The sequence below is a fragment of the Atractosteus spatula genome, chromosome 11, assembly GCF_055471065.1.
Source record: "Atractosteus spatula isolate fAtrSpa1 chromosome 11, fAtrSpa1.hap1, whole genome shotgun sequence".
NCBI classification, from domain to species: domain Eukaryota; kingdom Metazoa; phylum Chordata; class Actinopteri; order Semionotiformes; family Lepisosteidae; genus Atractosteus; species Atractosteus spatula.
In genome coordinates this window covers 40,264,002-40,287,160 of record NC_142716.1, presented here as the reverse complement: position 1 = coordinate 40,287,160, position 23,159 = coordinate 40,264,002, and the positions used below count along the sequence as shown (strand labels likewise).

Below are 23,159 nucleotides of genomic sequence, written 5' to 3'. Positions count from 1 at the left end.
CTTTCCAGCAGAAACTTTTTAAAGGTGCTGTAAAACAAACTTTGGACAGTGAATGGAAAGCTCTTAATTGACATGTTACACAACAACTGAAAACAAATCAAACCTATTGTAAGTTAACATTAGGCATCTACTGTATTTGATTTTTCATAAGTTAAAGCATTATTTTGCCTATATTAAAGCATTATTTTAGACAGTTTTCTATAGCATTTACATTTAGCACTTTTTCACAAGTTAATGTGATTTTTCTTTCCTACTATTCTATCCCTAAAAAGTTGCCTGCACCAGTCTTCCCAGTTCACAAATAAGTTTGTTTTCTTTAGGGATCCCAAAACCGAGACATTAATGGACAAACTGCTTCACCCAACAACCAGACAGCTCAAGAAGAAAGTCCATCCATCATCAGCAATCAGTTAACCCCACCTATACCTGTTCCTGCTATTGCAAAGGTAAATGATATCTATGTTCTTATTTTGGTTATAAAAAATATTTTAAGTGGCCTCCTGGGTGACTCACATGATAAAGACCCTCGTCTGAGCACCAGCTGAACTCTGTGGCCATGTCACTAACTGACTGACCAGGATTCTGCTCAGTTCTGCTGAGTTTAGGATGGGATTATTTAGCCATGGCTCTTGGAACAGGCATGTGGTGCTGTTGGTCAGGGTGTTGGGGCTGTATTACCCAATAAAAATACAAACGTCTCTTAGATGAGCAGGTCAGAGGTCTCTGCTTTCACTTCCCCCTTCTCCACTATGTGTGCCTCCACGGTTCATAGTTGCAAATTGAAATGTGAAAAATGATACAACTGGCTATGTAAATATAGAATGTATAAAAAAATAATTAGCTATTATAAACAAAAGCATATTTTTTTCAAAAGGCCCTTTTAAAGCAATAAATATTGCTCTGCACTCTATCATCATATGGCTAAACTGTTAGTTAAGTATAAAATAAATGTTAGATTAAACTTTAAAAAAATAAGTTCTAACATAAAGATTACAGGGACTAGACACAATGTGTTTTAGTACTGTTGCTTTTTCTTAGATAGCAAAAGACATTTTGCTATTAATGTTCTTGGCCATTTAATACACTATGAACTTAAAATCCTTTATTTTTATCATTCATCTGTCAAGCAGTCAAAAACATCAGATAAGAATCGACACAAGAAACCCAAAGACACTAAACCCAAAGTGAAGAAACTGAAATACCATCAGTACATTCCACCTGACCAGAAGGCAGAGAAATCTCCTCCACCTATGGACTCTGCCTATGCCAGGCTTCTCCAGCAGCAGCAACTCTTCCTGCAGCTCCAAATTCTAAGCCAACAGAAACATCACCAACACCCACAGCAGCGCCAGCAACACTTCAACTACCAGACCCTGCACCAATCCCAGCTCAAGTGAGTACTTGACTGCAGTTCTAGCCAAAATGTCATGTTTAAACAACTCTTAGACAATTCATTATAACCAGGTTAAAGCATGTTGTGATTATGTATTTAATAAATTGTAAGTCAAAATAAGCATGTTTTGTGTAATTTCGAACCTAACAATGTCATAAAAAGTTTCGGAGAAAAAATGTCACCTTTTCTTCAGTTGTAAGCAGGTAATCTTGGATATTACCTGTTAATCTTATCCAAAATAAACAGTGACGATTAATGAAATTAATTAATTTTATAGAGTACATATTAATTTACCATTTAATGTTTACAATAATAACTATTTATATTGTACTTTCAGTCAATATATAATTTACCAGGAAATACAGAACTCACTAGAATCCTATGTTACGTGTTCATGGTTGGAACTATCTCTGTACAACATGCTTGTATAACAGTATCAATCAAAATTTGATTAGCCTTTCTCTGGTGATTTATATTGTGAACTTTAAAAACAGTTTCAGGTACTATGATAAGACAGGTAAATACATCAATCAAATTTTGATTCCAAGCTATTTACTGATCAAAAGGAACAGTCAAATTCTTGTCACAACTTTGCTGCATACGGCAAGGGATTTGCAGGCTACTTGCAGGAATATCACACAAGGCACCCATATAGGATATTTTGGCTTTGGAGACTTTTATTTACTTTGGATCATAGAGAGTTTATAATAAGTTTTAAAAAGTTAATTTCAAATAAAAGCGAGTGGAAAGTTGTTTTAAAATCTTCACAGGCCTCCACATATTGTTGTATTTAGGCAATCCAATGAATCCCTTCCAAGGAATACAACTGCTCCAACCAGTACTATGACAACCAACACTTTGTCACCAGTGAAAAGCACATATTCTGGACAAACACCCGTTTCACCAATAAAGCCAGGGCCTTTACCGACCAATCTTGATGACCTAAAAGTAAGTATGTTTCTTGTAATAACCACATGAATCTATTATCAAAAATACATTTGTAATTCAAAAGTATCTTTATATTGAATGGTGCCAATTATTGTAAGGAAAAAACCTGTCAGGAACACAGGTTTTTTGAATTGGAAAAAAATATAAGTAAATGGTTCAGTAACTTTATTTGGAATTATTTGAAATGTGTAACATTGTGCAATGTAAGACTCCTTTCTCTTCTGTAAGCTAACACTTTTGTAATGGGACACACTCTTAATTTTTCAATATTTTTCAAAGGTGTCTGAGCTGAGACAGCAGCTGAGAATCCGGGGCCTGCCCGTATCTGGAACCAAAACTGCGCTCATGGAGCGGCTCAGGCCTTTCCAGGATCCCAGTGTCAGCCCAGTGTCCAGCTCCAGTGACATTACCACCGTCACGTTCCCAGTAACCCCCAGCAGCTCAATGTCATCATACCATTCTCAAAGTTCATCAAGCACAATGTCCAATGGATTCTACCAGTTCAGCAGCACCAGCTCTACTCCTCCAATTTCACCAGCCTCTTCCGACCACTCTGTCAGCGGCTCTTTGCCAGACACCTTCAGCGATGTTACCATGTCCTCTCCACAGTTTGCCCTGCAGCCCTCCCCTGCTCACATGAGTGCTGACGAAGGGCTGGCCGGCAGCATGAATGGAGGTTGCTTGCAGACTGAAGGTGAAGGCCTGGATGCAGAAAAAGACAAAATGCTGGTGGAGAAGCAGAAGGTGATTGACGAGTTGACCTGGAAACTCCACCAGGAGCAACGGCAAGTAGAGGAACTCAAGATGCAGCTCCACAACAGGAAACGCAACCACAACCAACAGGACACCCAAGTCTCCCCTCATCAGCAGCAACACTTCTTTGGTGTTTCCATTAAGCAAGAGCATGTAGTGTCCAGCTGTCCACTCTCCTCCAAGCAAATGAAAAGTCCTCCCAGCAGCTGTATGGAAAACCTGAACTCCATGTCCAGCTTGACGAGCCCCCGCTGCCTGGATTCAGCCAGTGGAAGTCCAATTCTGTCTGCCTTCCTGAGTCCCCAGTGCTCACCACAGCACTCCCCGCTCACCAAGTCAGCAAGCAGTCCACAGCACAGCAGCCTGCCTCCATCCCCTAACACCCCATACTTGCTCTCCATCTCACCCACTGCACAGACTGGAGATTGTCGCAGCCGCTCACCACAGCAAAATGGCAACAGACAACGGACAATACAGGTATACAGGAATAAAATCTACAGTAAATACACAAATAAATGCATCGTTCTTCAGTCTGACACACATTGGTTCTGGCCTTTTCTAAAGTCACTACCAAAGATGTTTCTGTTTTTGTAGGTTCAGCAGAATAGCAGTGGCCAACCTGTGAAATCATGCCCATACTCTACTGACCAAAGAAACATGCAACCTGTATTCACTAGTGCTACTGACAATACCTTCAACCAAAGGGATCTCTCTACACCAAGGAGTCCAAATGTACAACACAAGGTAAAAAGAGGTCCATTTGGTGCCTGTCAATTCTAATGTAAAACATTTAACAATTACCTCCTCTAATCTTAACCTGTGCAAAAATAAAAGGGCTAAGAAAGGCTAAATAACTGCCATCACATCACCTAACTGTTTTCTGCTTTTCTTTAATCCGTCTCTTTTTTCTTAAGCATAGCTAGTAGTTGTTCTGAGTAATAATGCAAAAGGTTTACAAAAATACAACTGCAAACTAAGCAACTGATCAGAAGTTCTTCCCATAACAGTTTCATCCTCTGGACCCTCCCTGCTAAATCTCCAGATGCACAGTGTTGAATACCCCCACCCTCACATATTCTTCCTGTTTATTACTGCTGTTTCCTGTTAACAGCAAACAAGACTGTATTATATCAGGACAGTTTAAATAGTTGTAAAAAAGGGATGCCCTTAGAACTGACATTTATGAAAGGATGTAACCACATCCACAAATTTGATCACTTCAGAGAGTGTTCATAACTAGGCTAGAAACTATTTTTGGACCAGACATATAACCTTAACTTTTACTTTTTTCATGTAGATGGCTATATTACACTCTCCAAGACACGTGGCTCAAAAGTATCCAATCTCTTCTGCTGCCTTCTGTAGCTCAGACTCTACTGCATCAAAGATAAAACAGCCCCCCTCCTATGAGGATGCAGTAAAGCAGGTAAACCAAATTTAATGCAAATTCAAGCCAGAAACAAGACACTCAATTGTGCTTCTAATGCAAACATGTAATGACTCATTCTTGCTCCTTCTCACTTCCATCAAAGGCCCTGCTTGCTTTTCCCTGGCTTTCACTTGCATCACACTCCTATTCTTGTCTAGTTGTATTTCTACTCCCTTCAGACAGTTCTGTCTAAGCTAATGGATAGCCCTATTTTTGTTAAAGTACAGCATAAATCAAAATATCAGCATATAAAAAAATGAGATATTAGGGAATATTTGATAGTCTTGAACGGCAAAGTGAATATCTCCATTTACAACAGTGTATTGAAGAGTTGAAAATTGTGTTGTTTTAATAGATTATGTTAAGGCTAACTTTAATAAATAATCATAGTTAACAGGATTGCAAATTTCCAATTTCAAAATGTAAAAGACCCTGTTCCTTAAGCAATGGTTTAAACTTTTATATTAAAGCTAAGCAGAGTATGTGTAGTGTTGATAATATCTGGTGAAATAACTGACATATATAATTTCAGCAACTGACCAGAAGCCAGCAGATGGACGAACTCCTTGATGTGCTCATTGAAAGTGGAGGTAAGCAGAGAGGACCCCACACTACACACAATACAGTCATTAAAAGAACAGATTCTATTGGTTATAAAGTCTGTTTATTAAATTAATGTGTGTTTAACCGATGTTCAGATTTTGAATGATAATATCCAATTACATACAGTATACTATTTTTAAAATACAGAACCTTTTCACAAATATTTCTAAACTACAGATAAACATGCCATTTTATTCATAATTGTTTTTTAGTTTAAATTTTCATTTCAGGCTTTAGGTTATTAAACGGGTAAATTTAAAAGACGACAGTGTCAAACTTTTTTTTACAAGTTTAAAATTTCAATTTCATTTCTAATAAAAACACGAACAATAAAAGATCTACATTTACATTACATAAGCACCACAAAGATGAAGAGTTCAAATTGACAGCTTTTTAAGGTTTTGTGATGGTTTTCAGACGATTTCTAACACATTTTGCTGTGGTGAAACTGCCATTTACACAAACATTATACAGAAAGTGTAAATAATGTTCTCACTTTTTTACCAGCCATCGTTCAGCACTGTTTAACAGGAGTGCCAGTGAATTATTAATCGAGACAAAAATATCACAAATAAGACTACCTCCTTGGGTGTGAATATACGCCAAAGCGTTTTTTCAAGGTTAAGTAATCTTCTATGGTGTCACTTTGTGGTGTATGAGTTATTGCTTCATAACTGAAAACAGTTTGGGCTCCAAGCTTTACAAGACTGCTTTCCCAATTGCTTACAATATGTTTAATGTCATATATTTTCACTGCTTAAGTATATCCAGATTTCTTCGCACCAGAGTACAGGAAAGGGCATGGTTGAGATTCTTTGGAGTTTAAATATGTATCATGAGGTTCTAAACCCTACACAGCACACCTTTGATCGTGTCAGATGTATCATACTTTAATGAAAAAAATCCAATAAAAAGTAGCTGTAAGGTAACAATAAATTACTATATTAATCTGTGCTGGTTCTATGTGTTTCCAGAAATGCCTGCTAATGCCAGGGAAGAAAGGCCCTGCATCACAAAAGTTGTGCCTCACATTACAGTATCCTCTGGAAGCTCCAGCATGCCTGTTCCAAAAATGCATAGGCACTTTGAACACGTGTCCCCCTCCCAGCTTTCCCTGGAGCATGCTCCCAACAGCGACCATCACCTGGAGGCTTTATTAAACAGTCCCATAAGCAGAGCAAATGACATTATTCTTCTAAAAATTGGGAGTGATGACACTCAGCTAGAAGAGGCACCAGAGGGGTTTTCTGGATCCCATCAGGATAAACTGCTGAACAGCCGTGAAATGATGGAAACTCCACTCTCGCCAATGGATGCCAGGGTATCGCCTTCAACAGAAGGACAAGGACTAAACTTGAATTTTACAGAAGCACCATGGGAAACCATGGAATGGCTAGATCTTACCCCACCTAGTTCAGCATCAGGCTTTAACTCTGTTCCGTCATCTGGACCCAGTATTTTCAACACAGAATTCCTGGATGTGACAGACCTTAACTTGAACTCTGCCATGGACCTTCATTTAGAGCAATGGTGAACATTAAGGTACCCTAAGAATTATTTCAAAGCTTTGTTGCATTCACTTTGATTTGATAGCAACACAATGAATACATATGTTAAAAAGGATTACAAGTTTTAAATTGTTTAAAATGCATTTTCAGAAATATACAAGGCATTCGCTTCTATCTAGTTTTGTAGAGGTGATCTGAAAAGGAACGTTTTGAAAAGAGAAAAAAGTTGTCTTGGGTACTCTTGGCTAAATACTGTACCTTGGCTAAATACCTAGAGCTGCAATCAGTTGAATGCAGCTATGATTAGTATGCATTATTAACTTCCCATTTTGTTCTGGTCCATCAAGACTTTGAGCTTGCCAGGACCACTGTCCTGTAGTCACAGCCATTTGTTACAGGTACGTCTGTGGCAGTACTTCAGTATTATGATGCCAAATATTTGAAGAAGAAAAAAAAACGTTTTGGTATTACTGGAAAAAAAATAAAACTGAAAAGGGGTTTTATTTTGATTTACCTATTGGCTTAAAGGTACAAATTTACAATTATATAAAATACTTGCTAAACATAAATAATATGTAAATAGTATATTATTTGTAATTTGTAAAAACAAAGAAAATGTGTAAAAACAGGCAGATGTCTCCATTAAATCAGAGCTTTTTCAGCATGTAGCACAATACCACCTACACTGTAGTGCTACTGCACAGAAAATGATAGATACTCCCTGTTTTTATTGTAAATATATGAATGCTCACATTGCACAGTTAGTATAGACCTATTTATCACAAATTGCATTTTATTGGATGTTTTAATTGCAGGAGTGAAAGCATTTAGAAGCTATTCCCTGCAAATATTTTATAGCATTTTGAAATCACATTTGCTTTACATATTTATGAGCTGCACCACATTAAGTGGAAAAGTAGTATATAAAACATTTATTTTTATGAATATAGAACATTTCCTTACACAACAAAAAACATGCATGATTTTCCATGGAAACAAATTGGGCAAACAAGTAGTAACTATACTCATAGATATTCCACCTTTCTCAAAGTCATATCATTTTTCATATTTAAAATGTTGTCATTATTATACTCTCCACAAAACATTTTCAAACTGAAAGTACTAAAAAGCTTAAGTTAGTTTTTTAGCTGTCAGATAGACAGCACATAAAAAAATAAGTGACAATGGAATCTGTATTTTCCTGAAACAGATGACATACATACATTATTTAAGCATTTTTCATCCAGCTAAAGTATCCTGCTGACTCCTGATTTGTATATGCACCTTTTAATGGTGCCACTAATATTTTATTTTTAACCTAAGTGATATTTCTATTAAGGGGTGATTTTGTGCCACCCCTTCTACATTACAACATCATCCCAAACAGTTTAGGATTTTTTTAGTATTGGACACAAAAGCCAGGAGTGTGCCTTGATTTATCTTAACCTCCACCACTAGATTGTAGCCCTAGTCTTACTACTCTGGGATCAACTTTATTTCACTTTTGTTAAAAAAAAACATTATACAGAGTACTGCACCATTTTCCTTTAGCAAAATATCCTAGAAGTGCTGAATTTCTCAGATTTATTACTTTCAACTTCATATTTTGCATAAAACATTCCAATATTATATAATTTGGATTTTCTTATGTACGTCAAGTATTATGTAGATGTAGGTCTAACCACACACAGTTTATTTAAAAAAAACTCACCTAAAAACGTTTTGTAATTTAAACAAAAGAACCTTCTGAATTATTTATATCTTTTTCTAAAATGTTTTTTATTCTGAAATGTTGAAAGTATTGAATAATTTTCTATAAAGGTGAAAAGGTCCAACCAAATCAGCACTTCATTGTAATATCTACCGATTATATCAGTTTGTTAAATTACATTTTATCTTCAAATTATATATCTGGTCTTCCTAAAAGCAGGGCTATACTACTATGTGTTGTTTTTGAAGGGTACATATTGTGCTACAAACCTCAGTGACGATAGCCTTGCAGCTTCCAACTACATTGTTATTCTCAATCAAAATTAATATTTATCATGAAAACTGGAGCTAAACACCCATTGTCTCTCAGAAGAACAGCCATGACAGATATGAAAGATATATGGTACATGGACATTTAGATTACCATTCAAAATCAGATAAACTTTGCTTATTTCAATCCACACATTGGTATTTAATTTAATGGGTGCAAAAAACAGCCATGAAAAATATCAAATAACATTTTCAAAACCTATCTGCTTGTTAGATTTATTTGGTTGTTTTATTCTATGCTATTACAGCACATCTTTCCCAGCACATCATTCAACAATTAATACAGATCAGACCGTTATAAGTAGACAAAACTTTATTTCTAGTAATCATATTCTACGTTCTATAAAAGCAATGGAAAATCCAATGTTGCCTTCACCATATAGAAATTACTAGAGATGTGTGATTTTATACAGTGCATGCCTTCAGTAATCTACATTGAATGTTTTAGGTACTGTGGCACAAACTTAATAGTTTTAAGTTCTGTGACACAAGTGCATTAGTAATTAACCCTACTATCAAAATGAAATGGTATTCTGCTTTAAAAATGAAACAAAGCAAAAGTGAAGGGAATGTATGCTTTGTGAAGTTGTTTAAATATTTGTAATTAAAATAAAAAGGTTTTATATTTTGTGTTTCACAACACGTTTTCCAGGAAACTATCTTTTGTATGAAGAAAGTACATTGTGAAAAGCCAATGAATAACACTGAATTTTGTAGAGCTGAAGATGTTAGGAAAAGGTGATAGATAACTTTCAGGTGACTGATGTAGAGAAAATTGCAAATATTTAAAAGGAATATTCTTTCAAAAATACAATAAAACATTTTGAAGAAATATCAATGCAAGAACCTGAATTTGTTGTCTATAAAATGTAGCATGAGCCAGTGGATACTATCGTATGTCAGACCTGCTCAACAGAAAGAGAATATAATGCAAAAGCTAAAACAACAAGAAGCCTTACATAATGTGCAAGTATATTGTAATAGTTAGATATAATTCTAAACTTTTGCAAAGTTATTTGTAATGTAATGCATTTATATAGAAGTTCTCAACTACTCTGTGAGCATTTTGTGCAAAATGCATGGCTACTGTAGCACATCTCCCTTTTTAAGTGAAATAGCTTGTGTTAACAATGTTTTTTTATTTTACTATACCGATACCAGGGAGAAAAAATATATCTTTTCACTAGCTGCAGTTTTCAAACATCAGTGTTGCTTTGCAGAAGACTGTAAAGATCTTCAATTTTGATCTGGATCAATGTTTCACAATTTAAAATAAGAAAATACACAAATTAAAATATACACTTTTTTATGGTTTAATGTTTTTCAAAAGAGCACAATATGGGACACAACTGCCAACAACAGAGGCCAAAGAACAAATGTCACTTTGACCAACTCGAAGGGCCAGATTCCCTATCAGCTGACTGCTTTGTTTATTGCACTCTGTAAACAACATGCTTTTTATCTTCATGTGCTTGATCATGTACTACATCTTCTGCATATATAAATACCATTCTTTTCAAGCCTTATCTAAGCTCAATTTGGAATTACGTGTTTTTAATAAATCTTTCACAATATGGTCCTTAATTTGTTCTGTAGCGAATATTTTTGCCCAATTTTAAAAAAGCTTGAACTCTATTATTCTTTAACCAGAGTTTTACAGATATTTCTAAAATGGATATTTCCTGATTCCTTTTAAATACAAAATATAATTTGAGCTGCGGATCAACTGAATTAAAGATTTTCCACATTTCCACTTCAACTTTGTAGAAGCACATTTTCAATGAAAGTTTAGTTAAGATGCACATAATATTGACCCAGACACTGTTCATTCATCTTTTATACACAGTCTTTCGTTGACAATTTGTCAGGGTTCCTCCCTTTACCAGGAAAAGACCTTATTTTGGTTTCAAGTTATATTTTTGCAAAGACAATCTTCTGTAACATGTTCACAATGAAAAATATATAATCCTACCATATAATGAATAATTATAAGCATTTGACTATTGACGTATTACATAAAAACATGTAGTAAAAAAAACTCATGTGACAGATAACATTGAAAATCGAAGCTATTTACTCCAGGTATCCCATTTTGAAAGTAGGTAAGTGGTTGTTCTTTACTCTAAGAAACGTTTCAGGTCTCTTGGTCCAGATGGAATTAGGTTTAGTCTGGGTCATGTCACTAGCTTACTGTCACTGGGATTCCCAAAATGGCAGTGCACCAAGATGGTAGGATAAACTTCAGGTGTTTAGTCCCTCACCCCTGTGGTCTACCAGGAACCCACAAACTGCTTCTCACTTGCACAGGTATTAGAACTTTATATTGTTCATATTGAAAGCAGTAAAATATACCTCTAAGTTGAAATCAAGACAAATCTTTATAGCCTATTATCTATCCAAAAATCAATTTCTAATCCACTACACCAAGAAACCAGAGCCTATCCCACCAAGCAATGGGTGCAAAGCAGGACACACCCTGGATGGGACACCAGTCCACAGCAGGGCTCACACAGACACAGACACAAACACACACTCACATCAGGTCCAATTTTCCCAGAAACACAAACCCAGAAATGCACATAAACACAGGGAAAACATACAAGCTCAACACAAATAACACCCAAGAAGCTGAACCCAGGGACCCAGCGCTGCAAGGCATCAATGTTAAGCACTGCACCACTTTGCTGCCAACTATAGCCTATTAGCAAAATGGAATCTTGTATTACTTTTCATACAATTTATCAGTTACAGTAGTCATTATACTGTATATAGAAAGTTTGTAAAACAGACATAATTCAGATATTTTTAAATCACTACCTTTTCTGTAATGCCTATTCTCTTTCAAAATGCACGTCTCAAAATTAGGATTTGAGTCATGAGTGGAAGGTGAAATTTTCATTTTGTGCCTGAGCAACCTTCCAGAGCAACTACACCAAGATTTAAGTCGAACTACTGTTTCTAACATTTTATTTGTAGGTTAATCATAGACTGATAAAGACCAACATAGAACAGAGAAATATAGCTATCCACTATCAAGGCAATGTTAAGTAATTGTAGGACGAAATGTAAATTTGAAGGATTTTTTAACTACCGTATGACCTCTCATTTAAAAGGATCATTTAATTTCGACCAACCACCTGCAAGTTGGGAGAGACTAGGAAATTCAGTTGGCTCAACTGAAAATAAGATAGTAAAGAAACATCAAAGGTATCCACTGCAGTCAGTATGACTCACTCCACAAGACGTGTACAGTATTGTCTGCATGATGCATTAAGATGTTTTTTTTCTTTCCTCATCTTTTGCACATCTCAAAAAGAATGTCTGAACATTTTTTGGCAAAGGTCAATACATATTAAGTGCAAATATTTAAACAACCTCTGCATTATACCAATAGTCATTCCATTATTTCTGACCCTTCTTTAATGAGATCTCAAAACAGGGACAATATTTTACATAAAATATCTTACAGACATTCTTACTGCGCTTACTGGAATCAAAAAGATCTACAGTGATCAAATGTGTACAACATAGACCTTCTATCTGCTCTTTGACAGGTTGTGTAATGTCCAAACATAAAGCATCACAGACAAATAATACATCTTTATCACACTAAAAATAGTATGTTGTACCTGATGAAGACAAAACTGGTTAAGCCAGTGGAGTGGAGAGAGATGAAGAGAGGTGTGAAGTCGAAACCTGCCTCTCCCCTGCTCCCGCCTCCTCCACTCTCCCAGCTTTTGTTCTCCTATGCTATTTAATCCTTGCTGTCTGCCCTGTCTTTCTCGTACCCACTTCTCTTTTCAGTATGGAATAAACCTATTACTTGTTAAATATGTCAAAATGTCAGTTTAAGAGCTCTTTCTCGCATCATGGCATCCTTTCCTAAAGTCTGTTGCAATTTTGTGAAAGACAACTTTCTATGAACAGAAGTTTCGGATGTCAGAGACTGGGAATGACGAAGGCTTGGTATGCCTGCCTGCCTGTTTGTAATGCTGTAATAAAAACATAGCTTTATTTCTATATACAAATGGAATTAGTGGCTGAATGCCAATAATATCAACAACTTCATAATTTTTAAATATTTACCTTCACCTTAGTTAAGTTAAATGTATTTTCCTACACTTGAAAAAGCTGCATTTACAGTACTGTACTACAAAACTAGCATTAGAAGAGGGTGGACATTAAGGAGTATTTTAAAAATATGTACCCGGAATTAAGACAATTTTAAGCATAAATTAAGATCTTAAAGAAAGTGGGTGGCTACTTGTTGAGTGTACTGAAAGCACACTTGAGATGCCATTCTGAAAGCATCTAATTAAGTAATATAATTCATATACTTAATTTCATAGAGACTGTACTGTACATAACTGCACAACCAAAACGTCACTGTATCCATCAGTCACTGAAGATTTTCTACATCAATGTTAGATTGTCCAAGAATGCACTTTCCTTCTGAAGCCTATTCTTCAACCTCTACAGCATAGTAAGTACATAAATTCCAGTTGTACAAATGATAAACAAGTGATTAATTATATCAATTTAAAACAAAGTTTTTTGTGTTTTGTTGTTGTTTTCCAGAAGATAGAAAATTAAATTCCTCTGAGAAACCAGCAATAATTTTCCTTTCCTGACTTCCATGCTTAACTTCATATTGACCTTTTCTGACAGACGTTGGTATATTTCATTACAGTTTAGCCATTATAATCAATGAGTCTGGAACAGAGTCAGTTTTGTGATAAATTAAGGTTTACGCTTTGCCAAGCCTGTCTGATCTATAAAAGTCAAGCTGACCTACCAACTACTAAAGTAAAGGCTTAAATGCTATATTGATCATCAATCTCTTAGAAATTAATTAAATTTGAATGTTAATGTCAGAAGTTACATCAGAAAAAGTAGGCATTTTCCTCTTTATACTGAAGTACCATAAAAGTGATCAACAGTCTCTTCAGATTTAATTAGCACTGCATTTGAAAAATTGCCACAGTTGAATGACATGTAGACTACGCAAACCAATATGTCTACAACTACACCATTCACAGTCCAGACTTTCAACTTTCACAGTATTGAGCAGGTATATTACCATATAGTCTATTGTGTGTGAAGAGGTTAAAAAAATAACAAACAAGAATACTACTGGAACAATAGCAGGCCCTGCCTTCAACATCAATTTATATAATCAACACAACTTATGTTTTTCCTACATCGTTCTCTTTCTTTAGACTTAATGTTTATTTATTAAGCCAGTTCAAAGAAATTGCGTAATTATTTCACTTCGGGGAACACTTTTTGTTTGTGGTCATTAAATCAGATACTGCCTGGAAACCAAAAGCAAAGCAAACAGATTAAGTAGTTAGAACTTAATGTGAAATTACATTAAAAAAGCATATTGTCATCTTTTTGTTCTGATAATGTCCAGAACATTTTTGTTGGTATTTAAGACCCTACCTACTTATGTGCAGCAAATGCATTTCTTAATATAAATCGCTGTCAGCATCAGATTTTCATTCTAATGTATTGAGGCTTTACTCGGCCTTATGCCAGCTCACTCAGAGAAAATGTTGATTAAAGTTTGAAACAGGGTCTGTTGAGAGAGAACAGGTGTGTAGAAATCTAAACTTTAGAAAACTCACATCCTAGCTAGTACTGCAGATAATTAAGATATTGACACAATAACACACTGTATTCATACAATCCAGAAAACAAAGGACAGAGCTATCTGTATTCTGCATAAATCGGAAAAGGAATCAATAAATTACAATGCATTCCTGGTTAAAGATCAGAGATGTACAGGAAAAGTTAAATAAGTTTGCAAATGATCAAGATTAATATATCATGAGCGTTTTCCAGATCAAGAAACATACATTAGGTTAATATATCCGGACTATATATGCTAACCTATCATGGAATCAGCACTATTGGACAAAACATAAGTGATTGTCATTTCTGTATTCAAAACATACTTTAAGTACTGTATATCATGCATAGTAGCTGTTGCATTTTGATTGTTGTACAATTTGAAAATGTTATATGTCCTTGAATATATCTTTCTCTACAGTTTTCTTAATCAAGGGACGGATTGAAACATTACTGAAATGCAGAATAAAACCAATAAGAAAAAGACAATCCTGAATATGAGGACAATTGCAGTGTTAGATACCTGTGCAAACATTTAGAGGAACATTATTTATTTTATTATATTATTATATAACATTATAATTTACATACAATATTGGCAGGCAATACAAAATCATGAAGCACACTTCAATGTGGTTAACTAGACACTCTATTACAACTAAGTTCACTTAGAAGATTTTTTTGAATGAATGTTAGATCTATCACTCAGTAGTCTGCTTAACCATTCTGTTATTCTGTTATCGAGTTTTCCATATAATTATGCCTTACTATACTCTATCGACGTGAAAATGTTTTATAGCCATGAGATGGCAGTATTATCCTGTTCATATTGTTCAGGATGTACTGCCTTGATTTCATTTTACACAATTATAGTCTAAAGATACTTGTCTTTACCACCAGATGGCAGACTGCAGTAATTCAGCACTACCTTTCAATTGTTCGTTTCTGCGTTAACTCACCGATACTAAAAGGTAATAGTAGCTTTGATCAAAATAAAAATGATCTTTAGAAATATTTTACACGAATAATATTAAATGACACTATTTAAAATCAGTGAATCCGATAAGTGTTATATTTCGCAAATGTAAAAATAGTTACTTGTTTAGACATTTAATTTGGTCTGCATGGCATAATATAATCTAGTAATAGGTTTATTCCATGCTGAAAAAAATAAGAAAACACAATGTTTCGGCCGTGGAGCCTTCTTCAGGTGTGAGCCAATAATGTAATCTAAATTAGTCTAAAGTAAATCTTCTTCTCTTTAAAGAGAAGGATTGTAGTCTCTAAAATGTGTGTCGTAGGCCGTGAATAAAATACAAATACAGGTTTAAAAAACCGATTATTTTAAATAACTTGATGTACAGTAGTTATCTTAACCATAGTAATTTCTACTTTTTACCTTATTTCATTCACAGAGTCCTTCGGTTTAGTTCTTTGTATTTCCATTGATACTTTCTGGAAAAAATATAAATATTGAGCAAGTTTATGTGCTTTTTAAAACATCATACCTTTTCGGTTTAGCATCTCTGTAAACGTGAAGAATGTTTCTAAAAACTGTTTCAAACAAATGTCGTTTTTCCAGTCGAGTCTGCAGAAGAAAAAAATGACGTAATCAAACATGAAAATGCTGTTTCACAGAATTTCATTTTAAAAAGCCTGATATTTAAAGAATTTACTATTTCAAGCTATTTAATATACCAGCGGACCTGAAGAGAATTTCTAAAAAAAAACGACGTCCTTCATTCCTTTAATAATTACTATTTAATTACTATTTTAAAAAAAAACTACCCGTTTCAAAGAACTTTAGATTCTAAGGGTTAATTTAAGGGTTCGTTCTAACCCTGGAGGGCCTCTAAGATGTTTAATCTGTTAGACAAACAAACTTCTGCTTAATTAAAGCATTTTTAAACTTTTTAAAAGTTAGATAATATTAGTCATTAGTATCAAGCCTCAGGCAGTTCCCATGTTTCTTATCCATCTCCATATAAGTAGAATCTCAGGATATCTGCAGAACAGGGCGATATGGTAGCACAGTGGTTAGTTAGCATTGCTGTCTCACAGTGTTGGGGCTCTGGATTCAATTTCATACCTGTGGTGCTATCTGTGTGGAGTTTGTGTGCTGCATTAGACTGGCATTCTATCCAGGGTGTATCCTGACTTGTGCCCATTGCTTACCAAGACAATCTTTGGCTCTCCCCTCACTACCCTGTATCCCTGTATTGGTTAAAACAGTTATAAATTGAATGGAAAGAAAATCAATTTTCTTTCATATGGGAAAAAGTATACAGCTATATCCCATACAGCAACAACAAAATGTTTCAAATTATCCTTCGGGCTTATTTTTGAGGGCAGATCTTCAATCCTAGAGGGCCAGAAGGCTTTTGGTTTTCTTTTCATCCAAGACCTTAATTACCTAATTGAACTGTATATTTTCTGTACTGAAGAGAGCTAGAGATTTACAGAAACCTGTAAAACCTGTTGGATAGCTGATCTTGAGGACTAAAATGGGGTCCCCCTGAAGAGCTTTTACAAAAAAGCTAAATTTCTGCTTTGGTGCGAAACAATTCTACATGTGGCTGCTTACAACTCAGCCTATTGTAAGTGGTTCTCTGATGGATGGACTTATGAATACTTGAGAGACATTAAAAAAGCCCAGTGGTACATAGTTCACCAGAATAATGTGCCACCAAAAAGTAGCTCACTAAATTAAAGGAACAAGAAATATAGTGCACGCCCCCCCCCCCCCAGAGAAGTGAAGTACGTCTAATAATTGCAAGCCTAGCCCTTAATTAACAATGTGAAGCATGCTTTAAATTTGCTTGTGATCAACTTTTTACCTAGTGGTCAATTTTCCATTAGGCAGTGTTCCTACGTGTTCCTGGAAAAGAGGTCACTGGAAAAAAAAAACAGGTTGTTGCTATAAGCAGTGTTTATTGATCCAGTAGGTGGCACTCTCCCCCCTGGACCAGAATTTACAAACCATTGCTCCAATTTTGCGATCATGGACACTACCCTGTAGGCACATTTCTTTGAATGAGATATTAAACGGAGGTCATGCCTATGTGGCCATAAAAGATCCCACAAAGTAGGGCGTTAACCCCAGGTGTTGTGTCTAAACTTTAATCTAGACTTGCACAATGTGACCAACCTCAAACTTCTTTTTCAGTCGATGAAAACATTTCTTGCTTCTCCTGGTGTTGCAGAATGGTTACCACCTAGGTTGGGGCTGCACTTCCGTGGCAGATGAAATGGGTCTCCTCCTACAGTATATGTGAAGCACTACATGATGGAAAAACACTATAAACGCAGTTATTGTTTGCCTAGTGCAATATGTGATGATTTTGAGTAAATCATGATTCTGGGCCTTGTATGGTTTCACTTTCAGCTTCACTTAGTCCTGTGTGCAGAAATTGGAAATTATTTCTTGTCCTCTGTTTTTACTTTTTTTTTACAAATACAGAGAGATGAACACCAGCTTCCCAAGAGAGCACAAACATAGGTTCTAAGGATCAATATTAAGAGCCTGCCAAAAGTTGTTCAGAAACATGGCCTGTGAGCAGTTTTTACTCAGTAATTTGAATAAGGTGAGTAAATTACAACCAGTTTATTTTTTGCCATTGTGTGTTTCCAGGCCTTACAAAATGAGAAATGACAAGGTCACAGTCACATCCTAATTTTATTACAACTGACCTGCAGGCAGAGACTAAAGAACTACTACATGAACACTTAGATTCCATTTATAATGTCTTAAATATATGAAGTCAAACCAGTAAATAGGATAAAATAGGAGATCTTAAAGCAGGTGTTACATTTACTTTGCTCCTGTTCACAGACATATAAGGCAATATCCCTGCACATCAGCTTTTTAAATTTTTATACATTTTCTATAGTACAGGAAATAACCCAAGTTCACAATGTACAGTTATAATATTTTCACAGCTTGTGAACATTATACACATTTGATTTTTTAATAAAGATACAATGTAATAAAATCCTCACCCTCAATAGCATTTTATTATCTAATATTAAATTTCTAATTGACATTTTGTACAGTCATTCCTTTCCATAAGAAATTCTCCATCATTAGACAATATCCACTGTGTTCGACTCCCGTATCCCAACAGTATAACTGCAAACACTTAAGTGTTCATAATATGTAGACTATTCCAGGCCAGGGCAACAGTGATAACCATCTATTACAAGAAAGTGTAACAGTGAAGAAAATTTAATTGTACAGCAAATTACAGATTTATTTTCCCTCCTACCTCCTCCTCTTGTAGTAGAAAGTTTCGCAATTATCCTTATACGGGAAAAATATTTAATTTTATCAGGTGCCATGCAAGACACAATTTTTGTTTTCAACTGTTAAAATGCAAATAATGTTATTTTTATCAATTGACAGTTGAACTCTTTGCACTCACAATGCAGCACTCCAAGTGCAAAGTTGTAGTACTTAATATATTTTTGTATTGTCCTACCGCATGCAGTAGGTATCACCCTCAGAAACCTACAACATCAAGCTGTAGTTAAAATAGTTAAATGTTATAGAAGAAGTCTCAGGGTTGGGGGGCGGGGGCATTCTTCCAACATAAGCTTTCACAAATCTGCAAAATCTCTTACAAACATGCTGAATGCACTGCTACACAACCTGAAATAAGCTTTAAGGTCTGGATCTGTTCTCAAAGTATGTTGCTACACTTAGAAGGAAAATTTAAACTGCTGTTTCTGTATAAGTGAGATTTATACACACATACAGTCATGGACAAAAATGTGGACACAATCTGAATACAGAGAAAATTTAATCTGTGCTAGAGAATGGGATAAAAAACATCAAGTAAATGAAAGAAAATTAAAAATGACAAAATATTTTGCATATTAAAATCATAAAGCCACATTATAAAGTTCAGTTATTTTTTAGATAAGAGTTTGTATACCCACTTATTTACTAAGAATGTGAAGTTGTCCATGACTTGTAGGTTTGCATGTGTCTAAACATATCTATACATAAGTACGCTCACAAACTTACACTGCATATATCTAAATCCATGTCTCATTATTGAGCTTCTCAGTGTCACTGTCCAAGTACATTTTTTGGTAAAAGTTGTGTTTACATCACCTTAATGTTAAAATATATTTTATATATATTTCTTTTTTCCTTAACACAGCAAAATAAAACAACAGTCCCATGGTATTAACTGTGACATTGTGAAGCAACAGATCTTTTTTTTTTTTAATCTGCACATCTATTGCACAGTGAAGAAAACACACATCCTTGCATGGTCTGATGGGCTCCAGGTGAAGGACATTCCACTTTAATACGGTCCTTTTCCTTCTCACCTCTTGGGAGTAAGGTCCGCTTTAAAAACTTACACACACAATGCCTAAAACCATACGCATGGAACAGGTGGAAGCTTCACATAGAACTTGTTTCCAGTAAGCTGCTTTAAAGTCTCCAAATTAAATTCCACAAGTGATTTTATATATATGCTTTCTTCCAAAATACTATGAATATAATTCCAGATTTTATGACTATACTGTGTCCACATAAGATCAAGATGAGGTCTCTTTTGTCAAAACCAAGACTTCATGGTGTGATCAGTTACTAGAATGCACTTTTATATATACATACATATACACACATATGTATATATATACTGTATATAAACTATAGTATACACACAAGTTGAAATGAACACCAATCTTATTGCACATGGTGTTTTGGGATTTTTTTTTCTTCTTTTAAACACTGCAATATGTGACGAAACAAATCTTTACACCATGGGTTCTTTATCGGGCCCTTCTTCCACAGTTCTTCCAGCACTTCATCAATCCACATACATGGGGGAGCTGGGAGAAGCAGGCATTTGATCCAGGATCTTACAGACATAGCTGGCTACATCTACTGTGCGCTCTTCATACATCAAGATGAATGGGTGTTTCTGTAAAAAAAAAGTTAACAGTTTTACCAGTAACACGCAGGCCATGCAGTAGTTTCCACACCCATATTTCCACACACAATGGCCAAAATAGTTGAAACCCAAAGTCACATGAACACAGTAGGCAAGTAAAGAACAGGTCATCTGTGACTGGCTTCTGGAGCAAGAGACTTCTATCACCATCTCTGACCAGACAAAATCTCAGATTTAAATTCCTACAGTGGGGAGTCAATGGCACTATTTCTGATCCTACACCATGTTACCCTCAATACACACCCATGAAAGCAAAATGGGATGGGATTGGGATGGAAATTTCAGAATGTTCTGTTCCGCATTCAGAGATCTAAAACTGTAGTGGGAATAGCATGAGGGTGGAAGGGGCAGCTGCCCCCCATGAGACAAATATCTAGGTTTTTGAGCCATCTTTGGCGACTACGGTTGCAACAGTATTTGGTAATGTCGAGAATTATGAATCCAATACAGAACCACAGTATTATGTACAGGGATTTCATTTGGATTTCTATTCATGCAACAAATGAGTAATTTAATACTGCAGACCATAGCATAATCACATTCATCTGAAGCAAGTACAGTACATTAAGTTTATGCAAACTGCACATATCTGTTCATGTTGCCACGAGCAGCTTCACTGATCTGCCTCAATGAAGTCAGGTGCACTAACGCACATGATAAAAAACACAAAATGCAGCAATTGGCCAGTGTCACCTGTACAGTGGAAGTGCTAACAGAGTTGAGTAGTGTACCAGAGCAAAGCAGTGAGCTAGTTAGCTCTGGAGACAAGCAAAATATTTTTATTACCTAAATTGTTTTTTTAGGCTACTTTGCTCTGTTGTAAGTTTCATTATACATTTCATGCAAGGTGCAACCAGGTGTGATCTCACTGTTGCAACTTTGCATTACTTTTTTTGAATTAATGTGTGCTTCTCTACTATGTAATTGAAGTGGCAGTGCCTATTAAAAGAAAATATTGATGGTTTGGCTATGCTCTTAATGTACTGTAGACAGCCTTGACTCTCCATGCTGTAGTATTTAGATTAAAGCTTATTCATTTACCATCAAGCAAATCATTTAAAATTCAGGTCTAACAACCACATCTGAATTATATGGAAAATATAATTATTTCAGGTCGTCTACATGTGCAGTTTTATTAAGCTGTGCTGTGGAAACCCAGGCCAGTTGTAATATATTTTCCAATTGGAACTCTCCCTCTTTTTGTGATGACACTGTAGTTCCATCCCTAGCCCATTTAGGGGTTCCTAATATTTCACTCAGTGAATGTAGTAGTTACTATGAATCAAAAGTGTTTCATAAGCATCCCACAATAATGCAGAAAACCTGAATATCACACATAAACATCTTCCAAGACCTTTGCCAGGCAGTGCTCCTCATCCAGCGATTCTGAACAGAACAGTAGAGTTGCACAAAGTCTACTAGAAAACTGCATACTACTTGATACCATCTCTTGATGCAGGAGCCCTGACCCTGTAAAACCAAGGATTCCAGCCAACACTCCCATACCCTGTCCTCTGTCTCTTAGTACTGATGAAAACATAAAAGAAGAGAGAAACATCATCAAAACAACATGATTCAGATGTTGTTCCACAGTGATGCTTACCAGAAGCTCCTTGTACTTTGGCCTTTTTGACTCATCCTTTGTAAGGCTTAAAAAAAAAGATTAGAAAATATTAAAATTGTGTCAAAGCAGCATGTAATCAGTGACCTTTCATAAAACTCTTAGCGCATTACACCCTTCCTAATGATTATTTTTTTAATAATTATGCAAGCAGATCATATACTATAACTTCATTAACCACTGAGTGCAGTTCTTGATTTTGGCCATTAGGTGGCAAGAAAATGCACAGAATACAGACTGTTTTGTCCCAGTATTGTCCCATTCAACTATAACATTTAGCAGGAATAATTCTCAATGGTCCAACACTTACCACAAGTTAACAAAATTGATGAACTTGGGGGAAAATTGCCTCTCCTCTGAGTTACTGAGCTGTGGTGGGTCTCCTTTCACTACCTGCGTCAACTGATCAAATACACTGTTCCATTTAGGGTATGGGAATCGTCCAGTTGCGAGCTCATACTGTACAGACAAAAAATAAAATTAAAATTAAAAAACGAATATCTGGAATTTTACTAGATTCCAGTCTTCATGGTATTGTGATCTTTATATATATAGTTAGAGAACAAAAAAACTAACCAATGTGATTCCCAAGCTCCACACATCTGATCGGACATCGTAGCCTTGCCTGGAAGCACTGGGGTCTATTCTTTCTGGCTGTGAAGCAAAAATACAATTGAGATGAACAGATAAAACATATTCTGTATTCTATGACAAATATTCCAGGGTATTAGATCTGTTACATTTGTATTAAATGTAACTTGGAACTACATACAAAGGAAAACTGAAATGAGAATAAGTAAGCCTGTGTGCTCAGTTAGCAATTCATTTATGATAATTCACCCATTTATACCAAATTACTACTCTATTTGATTACCACTTTATTTTCCATAAAAACCAATAACTATTCTGCATTTTGTGCACAAATTGATAGAATTCCATGCTTTATGGCAATATACAAATGCAAAGTGTTTTCATCACCACAAGAGTATAGGCTGAAACAATTCTGGATGTTGCAAGTATTTGTCGAGTTTGAAATCACTCAGTTATTAATTCTGAAAAAAAAGACAGTTTGAAAGCTCTGGTGGCCATTTTGATTGACAAAGCAGCAATTATATTTCTTGCGTCAATTAGTACATTGGCTAATACCAAATCAATGTTGATCAGTTACACAGTGTAGCTACTGTATATGTAGTCTGCAAGTTCAGAAGGCTTACACAGGAACAACATTTCCTAATACTGTAACTGCAGTCCCCACAGGGTG

General features: G+C 35.5%; 2 protein-coding genes across 10 annotated transcripts in view; one reads left to right on the top strand and one right to left on the bottom strand.

Annotated features, from left to right (window-relative positions):
- The window catches only part of myocd (myocardin), a 159,845-nt gene extending 150,339 nt beyond the window's left edge, over positions 1-9,506 (top strand). For 3 of the 4 annotated variants that reach the window (XM_088926582.1, XM_088926584.1, XM_088926583.1), the window contains 8 exons: positions 321-446; positions 1,128-1,393; positions 2,188-2,341; positions 2,621-3,571; positions 3,689-3,838; positions 4,392-4,520; positions 5,056-5,113; positions 6,101-9,506. In XM_088926582.1, the coding sequence (XP_088782708.1) occupies positions 321-446; positions 1,128-1,393; positions 2,188-2,341; positions 2,621-3,571; positions 3,689-3,838; positions 4,392-4,520; positions 5,056-5,113; positions 6,101-6,660 (2,394 nt within the window). In that variant the 3' untranslated portion in view covers positions 6,661-9,506. The remainder of the gene's footprint in view (positions 1-320; positions 447-1,127; positions 1,394-2,187; positions 2,342-2,620; positions 3,572-3,688; positions 3,839-4,391; positions 4,521-5,055; positions 5,114-6,100) is intronic. The other variant, XM_088926585.1, reaches the window with a different exon arrangement.
- Positions 9,507-17,897: 8,391 nt separating this feature from the next.
- Positions 17,898-23,159, bottom strand: part of LOC148824055 (dual specificity mitogen-activated protein kinase kinase 4) — a 40,370-nt gene continuing 35,108 nt past the window's right edge. For all 6 annotated transcript variants that reach the window (XM_088926577.1, XM_088926576.1, XM_088926578.1 and 3 more), the window contains 4 exons: positions 22,475-22,552; positions 22,209-22,357; positions 21,881-21,926; positions 17,898-20,247 (listed from right to left, as the gene is read on the bottom strand). In XM_088926577.1, the coding sequence (XP_088782703.1) occupies positions 20,134-20,247; positions 21,881-21,926; positions 22,209-22,357; positions 22,475-22,552 (387 nt within the window). In that variant the 3' untranslated portion in view covers positions 17,898-20,133. The remainder of the gene's footprint in view (positions 20,248-21,880; positions 21,927-22,208; positions 22,358-22,474; positions 22,553-23,159) is intronic.